Source organism: Capsicum annuum, chromosome 3, assembly GCF_002878395.1.
Source record: "Capsicum annuum cultivar UCD-10X-F1 chromosome 3, UCD10Xv1.1, whole genome shotgun sequence".
Lineage (NCBI taxonomy): Eukaryota > Viridiplantae > Streptophyta > Magnoliopsida > Solanales > Solanaceae > Capsicum > Capsicum annuum.
The window spans coordinates 199,557,448-199,568,783 of NC_061113.1; the positions used below are offsets into that span (position 1 = coordinate 199,557,448).

Consider the following 11,336-nt stretch of genomic DNA (forward strand, 5'->3'; position numbering starts at 1 on the left):
GACCCATTTTTCGGGGCATTACAAGTAGCCTTCTAGAACTCTAACAGAATTTGGATTCTTATTGAAGAGTCCACAAATTTTAGATATCTACAAGTATATATTGAAAAACGTGAAAATTTAAATTTAATTTTTATATAAAGGACCGATAACTGACCCATTACACGAACTGGGCTGGGCTGAACCAATCCAAACCGGTTAAAACAGATATCACACTATGTGGGACGGTTATGGGCTATTTGGGCATTTTACACTATTGGGCTCGACCTGGACCAACCGATTTAGAACTGGGTCTAGACAGGACCGACCCACAGACCGATAACATTTAATGCGTCGGTGCCGATTTGAATCGGCCCAGTTCGGCTGATAGTTATACCCAAAATGATGGGTTCTCAACATAGAGCAACTTCCATTAAACTTCTATCTCAAGATGACAAAGATATATTAAGTATTTAGGCTATATTGTGTTGATTTTGTAGTTTTTTTAGGAACAAAATCGAGATTATATCAAGGAATATGGGTTTTATAAACCTCCCACCGACTTGGGGCCTGCCCCACATGCCTACTTGGCAGTCCCAAAAAATGTGAATAACTCTTTATTTTGAAGTCGTATGGATGAACAATTTAGTGTGTTGAAAACTAAACTAATAGACCTTTAATTGGTAGGTCGGGGGTTCTCTAACTCTTTGTAGATTGGGAAAAAAGCTTCGAGATATTAAATTCAAATTTTCAGAGAATTTACTAAAGTAACTAATGATAACTTTTTTCTCTTTTATTTCACAACTTACTCGACTTCAAATCTTAACATTATCATTGTGAACATATTAACCACTCCTAGTCTTACCCAAAAAATATAGTTTAATTTAAACATTTGAACGGACAAGGTGTTACAATTTTATAAGAATTGAAAAAGATTTAATAGTTTTCACAACTTATTAGATTTTTATATTTATAAGAAAAGTACAATTTAGAAAATTCAGTTGCATGTCCAAACAAAAGTTCAACTTCATATCAAATAATTTTATATCATAATTTTAAAGTATAATTTTATATCAAATATCCAAACGGTCCCTTAATTTCAATTGTTTGAGGGGAAAAAAAAATAAAATATACAACCTTAGATTGTTTATTGCAAGTCATAGCAATAATTCTTAGATTGCAATAAATAGTAATTTTTAAAATAAACAAATAAAGAAAAAAAATTCTTTTTTGTAAAAAAAATTAAAATAAAATAAACCACCCTTAAAATAAGACGTCGGTTACCAAAAAGATACCAATCGCCCCAAATTTCTCTCTTAAATGCTTTTCTTTTCCTTTTTCAAAAGAAAGTTGCATCTTCTTCTTCCTCGAGTCTATTCTTCTTCTTATTTCTTCAATAAATTAGTGAATATGTACTAACTGAAACACAATCTTTCAAATAATTTTGATAATTAAAGGTGAGAAATTCTATTAAAATATTGACTTAAGTATCTTAATTGAAACTGAAGTTATTCAAAAGAAAAACATCAAAAAAGACAGACCGATTTTCTCATAATATGAATGATGATAATTTACATTCAATCATGATACAACATGGAGGAAGCTGGGGTGTCACAACTAATTTCAATATTTTTCAATATTCAAATTCTTTCAATCCAATAAATGAAATTATGTTTATTTGATTATATTTTATTTATTTTGTATTGATTTAAGAGGCAGATAGGTAAATTTCAAATTTGAAGGAATTATTTATTATTTAAAAACACAATACAATGGCCTGATCAATGTGATTGCATACTGATGTGCATGTATATTTTGCCGAAGAAAAGGTGAATAGAAATTTCTTCGTCAAATATCCAATGTGTAAAACATTAAGGGATATGACTATGGATGCAATAGTGGAATATCAATCCATTATTCATGAAATTAGTTTACATTTAACTAAAGAAACTTGGAGATAAAAGATCTATATTCAAATAATTGCTTTGCTGGTCAAAACAATAATCGTTCAAATGTACAAGATCTACTAATTCAGCCATTAAACATGATGTGCTTAGTTGTTTTTGTTCTTTCATTAAAATACACATTGATTGTATTATATTGTATGAAAGATACACACACACACACACACACATATATAATTAGTATTGTATGAAAAAAATATATAAATAGATGTCCTATATGATGTGATTAGTTGTTTCGTATAGTATGAAAAAAAATATGAAAAGGTATATAAATTGATGTCCGATATGATTTGAGTAGTTGTTTAGTATTGCATGAAAAGAGTATATAAAAAAAGGTATGTTAATTAATGTTTCATATGGTGTGATTAATTTTTGTGTATTTATTAAAAGAATATATGAAAAATATTATATAAATTGATGTTCCACATGATGTGATTAATTGTTTCATATCATATAAAAAGAGTATATGAGTATATAAATTATATTTCATATGATGTGCTTAGTTGCTTTGTACTGTATGAAAAAAGTATATGGTATAAAATTGTTGTAGTGTACGAATTCAATATGTAATATGTTATTTTAAGTATCGGGTCAAATATTTTCTTTTTCAAAGATTGAGTTGTATTGAGGAAGCTACGTACTGCAAAAAAAAAAAAAAAAAAAGTAACATAACAATACATTGTCTAGATATTTGATACACCAATTTCAGGATAACTCAAAACAACTTATTTGTCATGTCTACTAACCCATAAAACTTAAAACCACATGAATTTAGGAATACATACATTTGTACACTCGTTTTACGCACTAGCAACACGTAGAAAAAAAATTAAGGACTAATTTTTTACTTTTCTGGAGTTTGTGCGTTTCAGAATAAATTACTTTGACATTTTTGGTCCACCAAACTTGCTGAAGAACATCTTTGAAGTGCAAATCGATTTCACATGTGAGGTCACCCTTTTTGTGTTCAAAATCAGCTTCACAGGTGATTGGGTAAAACAACCCAAATCAAACTTAGAACTTAAAGACATGATTCTTTCGATACAAATTCGAACAAAAAAAAATCGCAAATAAAAATCACTCCACCTATGAGATCTGATTGATATTTACTTGAATGTATATATATATTTATAGAAGATGAGAGATGAAGTAAAAAGAGAAGAGATTGAGTAAAAAGAGGAGAGATAGAGATATGAAGTAAATGGAAGAGACAATCACAAGATTTGATTTCTTTTCTTTTAGAAACATGTATTATTATTAATAATTTAGATATCTTTTTGTCCATATTTTACTCTCTCAATAAATATCCTACACATTAATTTAGGAGAGAAGAAAAATAAAAAAATTAACACGTAAAAAATTTATCATCAATAAACTTAATCAAAGCTGCTATAACTTGCATTAAAAACTTAATTCAATAATTATAAAAAAAAATATAATTATAACTTGCAATAAATAATTTAAAAATACATATTATATAATTTTCACTTGATTGAATCTAATAAGTTGTAGTAACTTCCATTTGTATATAAAACGGCCCAAGCTTCTGTAAGTTTCCAAAAAGCCCATAATAAAACATCTTAAATCTTAAGAAGAAAAAAGGTGCTGCAGCAAACAAATCTTTGTTTAGGGTTTTAGGAAAAGACCCTAAACCCTGCAGCTCCACTTATCCTTTTAGCAATGGCGTTTTGGGGTTAGTATGAGTCTTTCGTTTTTGAATACAAGAAATGAAGTGCATTAGTCATATAAATTTATATTTCTCATTTTGGTTGCAGGAGTTGAATTGAAGCCTGGTAAACCGTTCACTTATGACTACGAAGAAGTGCAGGCAAGGCTTCACGTCTCTCAGGTTGTTTTTCTTATTACCTTTTGCATACGTTATCGTATTATTTGTTATTGCTACTGTGTTAGTCATATTGTTTTTATATATGTGTTACTTAAGCAGAGGGTCCATTATTTGTTAGCATATTTGTTGTTGTTGCTGTTGTACTATTTTGGTGTTATTAATTGTATTTCGAAGTCTTTGGCCTTGATGGTATTTTGGATACCATTGAAAATTTATGTTCTTGTAATATACGTGTTTTCTTTATCAATGTGATTGCAAAATGGTGGTATTGACGCTTGTATGTGTATTGGGTCATTGAGATCTGTTAAATTGATGAACTGTAGTACTTTGTAGGTGTTAGTTCTTAGGCAACGTAGACGGATACATAGGAATTCTGTCAGAGGAAGAGAATAATTAACAAATTGTTTAGGTTTCCATCATGAAATTGGACTAAATGATGTTTCAGTGTAGAAAGAATAATCCTCTGCCTAAGTGTTCTAACAAACCTAACACCCAAAATTAGGAGAAGGAGTTACGTAAGTTATATATATTGGTGTGTAAACAAAATTGAATTGGGTCATTAGGATCCAGGATGTATTTTAGTGTCCCGTGTCAATTTGTACTCTTTTGAGGTTCTTCATTTTCTCATTGTTATGCTCATTTTATTTGTTTTTCCGAGGGTTCAGGCGACATTGGGCAGCGGCTCGGCAAACAAAAAAAGCATAGTTCAATGTAAAGTAGGTGATAAAGAGCCAATTTATCTATGTTCGTTACTGCCAAAAAGACTGGAGACGTGCCCATTGAATCTCGAGTTTGAGGAGGATGAAGATGTTACCTTCTTAGTTATTGGTTCTCACAATGTTCATCTCTCTGGTTTCTTTTATGGAGGTAGAGTGGCTTGCTGTGATCCGTATCCTTTTGATCCTATATGTTATTCAGCTTGAACTTTGCTGTTTTCATTTATGGAAATACATTAAGGAATTTGTTTTCTTGAAGGTTTGAATCTATTTTTTGTATTCCTTGACATTGATGTAAAAGTGATTTCGAGGTGGAGGGTGCTGCTGAGACTGATAGTGAGTCTGATGATTCTATCGAATTTGATTATGACACAGAAGATGAATACGATGATGGCTCAACTGATGATGATTTTAGCATGTTCCCGCCTTCCCCTATTCCCAATCGTGGAGGTAGCTTTAGCGTTATTCTTTTAGTTGAGTCTTGAAGCAAACTGCCAATGGTGTACATTAAGCTTGCAGCTTTCCTTCCCATTTTAAACACATTACAATTGAAGAGGAGGATTAATGCAAAATTTGAAATTTATCGCTCCCTCCGTCTCAATTTATGTGACACCGGTTGACTGAGCACATGGTTTAAGTTAGAAAGGATACTTTTAAAACTTATTTTTCTTCGGGAGGTGGATTAACACAAAATCTGAAAGCATGGAAGTTACTAGTTTGGACTGTTGCAGCTCAAATAATAGTTAATTGATGTCATTAAGAATGAGGGTCCATTCTGATTACATGAGGTATCATGTTACCAAATTGAATATTCTTTTGTTTCTCCTAGGACCTTGCTCACCTTTCCATTCAAGAAAATTGGAAAACATTGCTTTCCATATTTGGAAATGCCCATAATACTGATTCCTCAAGTGATTATGTAATATCTGATCTTGAATATATTTAGGAAACTACCGACATGTTTATGACCTTATAGGACAAAACAATTGTATTGTGAAGTTCAGTTCATTAGCTTCTCTTTTTTTCCTGTCAAATGCATATTTCCTTGTATTTAAAATATCTTACATTTTGTAAAGTGAGAATTGAAGAGATACTGGAGGACGAAAAACCTACAGATGAAAATGGTGCATCCAAAAAGCCAAAGAAGAAGAAAAATCAGTCAAATGGGATTGAGGACTCTAAGCGCCAGATAGTCATGGAGGGTAATACTAACAGTTCTCTGCTGGAGAGTGAAGACGAGGATGGCTTTCCAATATCTGCTCCCTGTGAAAACAAAGCTAAATCAGTGACATTGAAAAAATCACATGGAACTAAATATCAGGACACCAGTGAGGAAGCACCAAATGAGAAGTCAAAAGATAAAGATGATGAAAATAAAGGATTAAAAAAGAGACTTCGTGATGATACTAGCAAAGCTGATGACCATCAAAGGTGGGAACCATTTTACTTTGTTGAGTCTATTGTGAATTTTGAGATTAGGCTGCGGATATATTGCTTAATGGTGATGACATAAATTCTTCATGGTATTATGTAAGCTGTAAGGTTCTATCATCTAGAGCTGATAGCTTTCAGGATGTATTTTATTAATGATAGTTCTGTTTTCTTCTTATCCTACAAGCAGAGGAGACAGTGCTAAGCAAAATAAAAAGAACAAGAAGAAAAAGGTAGTGGATGGGGAGGAACTGGCTCGTGAGGATGTTTCAAAGAGCAGTGCCAATCCAGAGCATGTAGAGGGTGGCAAAACTGAAGATGGACAAAAGTCAACTAATGAGAAGTAAGTTCCGGTCTGTCGAAGTGTAGAATAGAAAAGAAAAGAATAAGGTTATATATTGATGCACTTCGTGAATGAATCTGGATTGTTAAGTGCATAACCAAAGGGGCCATCTGACTTAAAAGTTTTATCCATTTGCAAGTTATGAATTCTGACTAGCTTCCATTTGCTCTTGTTGTATATTTTATTTAAGCTCCATTGCTTTTACTAGTCAGAAGCCTTGTGAGTTGATTCTTTCACTAAAAATTGGTCTCAGGGATACTGGGAAAAAGAAGAAAAAGAACAAGAAGAATCAACAGGATGGCAAAGCAGTTACGGAGGTTGAACAAGGTAAGAAAAATGAATCACGTGAGGTAGAGGAGAACGCAGGAGCCAAGTCTTCTAATGTGAGGACCTTTGGAAATGGATTGGTTATAGAGGAACTGGCTATGGGCAGGCCAGATGGGAAAAAAGCTTCCCCAGGAAAGAAGGTGTAGTTTTCTTCCTTGGTTATGTGTAATTAATTGTTCTCTCGCTGACTATGCTGTTCAATTTTATACTTACCATGGAAAGGAAGGAAATCTTGGTATAACTTCACAATTAAGTCGAAATCAGGATTTAAGCTTCTCTTTGATGAACTTGTACGTAGTAACTTCCGTTATTGATAATAAATTTCTGCCACTGAACAGGTTGGTGTACGTTATATTGGCAAGCTGAAGAAGAATGGAAAAATATTTGATTCCAATATTGGACAAAGACCTTTTGAATTTCGTTTAGGTACTGTATTTGATTATATGAGAAGATGGCTTCTATTTATTTCGACGTGTTAAGCTTGCATTTTTGTGCATTGCAGGTATTGGACATGTTATAAAGGGTTGGGATGTCGGTATAAATGGTAATTTACTTTGATGACTAAACTGATCGTTTCTCTGATTTTATAGTTACATTTGCAGTCTTGAAGACTAACATACTTATGTACATCCCACTACCAGGCATGCGCATTGGGGACAAAAGAAGAATTACAATCCCACCAGCCATGGGGTATGTATGCATTTGAGTTTCTGTTCTGTTTCCTATGTCGTGTATAATATCATTTGTCATTATCCGTCTGTTAGTACATTATGAAAGTCTGTCTTGGGTTGCGAGTGTGGAAGTTCTCAGCGTTGCCCTAAATTGGGCATTGACTAGTCTGTTCCCTTGCTTGAGAAGAGGGCATGCATCACTGGGAAAGGAAATTTAGAAACCTATTGATCTTTTCCCAAGCAATTTACTAGTTTCCGCCTGTTGGCCACATCCTTTGAGTTTCTCTTGCCTAATAAATTGAAGCTGTCTCCTCAGAATCTGGTTAACCATGCATAATTGAGAAATGGTCTTTTCTTTTCCAGGTATGGGGCTAGACATGTTGGTGACATACCACCCAATTCATGGTTGGTATTTGATGTTGAGCTGATATACGTTGGTTGATCTTGCCTTCACATGGTGGATGTATTTTCCTTTTCCGCGGAATCCTAGGATTGTTGTTGCAGGCTTCTCTTTAAGCAAAACATGTTAGCTTCACCTGCTGGGAGTAAATTGTACAAATTATACAGGTAGAGATCATGAATTTGTCAATTTTGTAAGTGCTCAATTTTATGCTCCTGCCAAAATTTTGAAGTATTATATGACTTGACGATTGTACAATTTCAGTTGAAAGACCAAAACTGATCATGTTTTGCTAACCCTACTATTATTCAATGGTCATTTAAGAATATTTCTTTCATATAGTTGAGTGTCATGTTTAGTTTCATTCTCTCCCATCAGATTTTAAGTTATAAGCCCGTGTTTAGTTTCAATTAGGCTTATTGAGTAAGTTCAATTAGAGTTTATTAAGTTCATAGTGATAAACTTATTGAAGCGATTATTTGGGTCTCTGTTTATGCATTAGTATCTTACATTTCAATTCCTAGAAAGTGTTCGAGTTAGAAACTTTCAATTTAAATTTAAATTTTGTTATGTGTTCTCATTCATTTATTAAGTATTAAGATAATCACGTAAAATATGTCAATCTCCTTGAATTTACTTGATGTTGATGCATAAAATTAAAGGAGAGTGACATTTTTTATGTGGTTAATTAACTATTAGATGAATGACAACACGCTAATTTTTTTTTGAAATTTGAATCGAAAATGACTAATTGAAACACTTTATTAGGATTTGAGATGTTCAATTAAAATATGGCTTAGTTCGAGTGAAAATGAAATATATCATAAACATTATAAAAAGAGTTGTTTGGTGCAGTAAAGTGCTCGCTATGTGCCAGGTCCGGGGAAGGACTCCACTGGAAGTGTGCATTCCTTATGTAACATTTTGACTCGTGACCTCTTTGTCACATGACATTATCATTTTATAAACTTTATAAATATCTATATAGAGAATAAAGCATCACGATTAATCAAGTGGCATGTTCTTGAGAAGTTACTTGACAGTTTTAGAACAAAGTTTAATAGTATATTGTAAAAAAAAATTTAAATTAAAATATTAGAGATATTTAAATTTGAAAATATATTTTCTTTATTAAAATAGTTTTTTTATTAGTTTAAAAATAGAAACTAATGATTGAAGAGTTCTAAATAGACTTTTACTCTTTCATAAACTTATTCTTTTTAAAATTTAAATGTAATAAAATATATCTAAATATAATTTATTTAAATATTAATAAAAGATAAAACTATAATAATAATAATAATAATAATAATAATAATAAATAAATAAATAAATAACCAGTAATAGTAGAAGTAGTAGCAGTAATACGTAACATGTGAAGCGGGAGTAGTGTAGTAGTAGTAGTAATTAAGAAATAATGATAATGGCAGTACGTAGTAGTGTAGTGGTAGTAATACTGCCAATAGCAGTAACAATAATAATAGTTACCTATACAATATTTTTATAAATATTAAATTGTATAGTGTAGTGAATACAATAAAGTCACAAAAATATTTTGAATTTTATATTAGATAAATTGTACTTTAAATTTTGTGGGTTGTGTTGTATTATTAATTCTAGTAAAATTGATTGTGGTTCATTTAAATTTAGGAACATGAATAATTTTGAAAAACACGGTTAAACGAATTGAAAGGTACTATTTATGTTCAAAAGTAATTTACAGAATTTCTGTTGTTTTTTTTTTGAAAAAATAAAATAAAGCTAAAATTAAAATTGTAATTTTAAATATTTCTCTTATTCAAATATGAATAATTATAAAATAAGTATGTATTGTTTTTTAAAAAGTAAGGATAAGAACAAGTAACGACCTGATCTTTTATAAAAAAAATTGATAGGATATTTAAATTTAAAAGAAATTTGAGTCGGAATGAAGTTCTAAATTTGAATTTAATAGAAATTTGAGTTGGATTGAAGTTCTATCTTCTTGATCTCTTATGTATATTCCTATAATAATAGGTAATGTTAGTCTTCTATCTCTTCTTTTTTTATTGATCATTAGCTTATTATCCGCATTGTTCATATTCTTCGTTTTATGATTTTTTTTATTTTTATATGCAGATGAATGATGACCGTATTGCATGCTATTTTTTCTACCATCTCCAAATTCAATTGAGTAATAGTCATTCTGATATTAAATTTTAATTTTAGTGAAATTTGAATTGAAGTCAAGGTTTATCTTCTTAACTTCTCTTATATATCCTTCTATGGTGATGTATAATTTTAAGTTTCCTTCTCCATTTTTTGTCGTTGATCGTTATATTCTTCATATTTTTCAATCAAATGAATTCTTTTTTATTTAATAAAATAATTTTAAGTTTCCTTCTCCATTTTTTGTCGTTGATCGTTATATTCTTCATATTTTTCAATCAAATGAATTCTTTTTTATTTAAGTTTATTATTGTTACATGATGACCGTTCAATTGACTAATTTTTTCTACTGTATTCAAGCTTAAAGTAATGTTCTTATTTTTTTTATTTTTTTTTGTGATGGTGATATTTTATTATTATTGTTGATTTGTGGAAGAGATAAAGAAGAATGAAGAAAAGAGAAGAACAGATAACTCCGGAAGTAGAAATTTTATTGATATAATTAATGGGCTTAAGTTTTTCTAAATATGCGTTTGATACTATTGATCTTTTTAATGTTGTTTTATTTCATAATTTTTTTATTTAATCAGTTGTATGCAATTGGAATTTTCTGTATTTAATATCACATTCACAAATTGTTCTGTATTTAAATTATTTTTGACAATCTAAAATTCTTAAATTGTAAATAATAATAAAGAAAAATATAAAACATATACATACACACACATATGCAATTGCATAATTATTTTTACCTATATAAATTTGATTAGAGACAGGGGAGAAGGAGATGTAACAATCTAAAATTTTTAAATTATAAATAATATGATTAAAAAAATATGAAACATAAACGTTTTTTTTACAATTACATAATTTATTTTTCCATATGAATTTGATTATTAGAGGTGTGGAGTTGGAGTAGGGGGTGGATGCGTGTGGGAGGGGATAGAATTTATTTTAATTTATTAAAAAATAATTGAGGGTGGTGTGGGGGTGTGTGGAGATGGACGTACATGTGGAGGTAGGGTGGGAGGTGGCGGTGGGGGTGGATTTTTTTAATTTTTATCACAATTTATTGAGAAATAATATGATAGTTACGAGACATTTCAATATGAAGCAATTAGAACTGATACTTTAATATTATTCGTGCATCGCACAGGTACATATACTAGTATATTATAAAACATAGGACGAAGCACCACAATTAGTTAAGTGGCAAGCTATTGTTAAGCCACGTGACAATTTTCAGGACAAATTTAAATTATTGTAATAAAAGTTTTGAATTGTTTGAATATTAAAATACACCACTCTTTATTTTTTTTTTTTAAAAATCATTAGCTTAAAAATAGAAATTTATTGTTAAAGAATTCTCAATAAATTGTTACGATCTTTCATAAACTTATTTCTTTTAAAACTTAAATGTTACAAAACATGCCTAAATAAAACTTATTTAAATATTAAATGAAAGATAAAAATATATTAATAATAATAGTAATGGTAATAGTAATAAGAACAAT

The 11,336-nt window shown here is 30.3% G+C and overlaps 1 protein-coding gene across 2 annotated transcripts; it reads left to right on the plus strand.

Moving 5' to 3' along the window:
* The first annotated feature begins 3,480 nt into the window (after nt 1-3,480).
* LOC107863403 (peptidyl-prolyl cis-trans isomerase FKBP53) lies at nt 3,481-10,061 on the plus strand. Of its 2 annotated transcripts, XR_001672221.2 has the most exons (12): nt 3,481-3,633; nt 3,716-3,789; nt 4,452-4,675; nt 4,804-4,952; nt 5,579-5,933; nt 6,124-6,276; nt 6,530-6,743; nt 6,942-7,029; nt 7,106-7,147; nt 7,245-7,293; nt 7,638-7,841; nt 9,793-10,061. XR_001672221.2 is itself a non-coding variant. In XM_016709304.2 (11 exons), the coding sequence occupies exons 1-11, from the start codon at nt 3,621-3,623 to the stop codon at nt 7,714-7,716; spliced, it is 1,440 nt and encodes a 479-aa protein (XP_016564790.1). In that variant the 5' UTR covers nt 3,481-3,620; the 3' UTR covers nt 7,717-8,011. The 2 variants fall into 2 exon arrangements, 1 of the variants encoding a protein (XP_016564790.1); XM_016709304.2 differs by lacking the exon at nt 9,793-10,061 and having other exon boundaries at nt 7,638-8,011.
* Nucleotides 10,062-11,336: the final 1,275 nt, after the last annotated feature.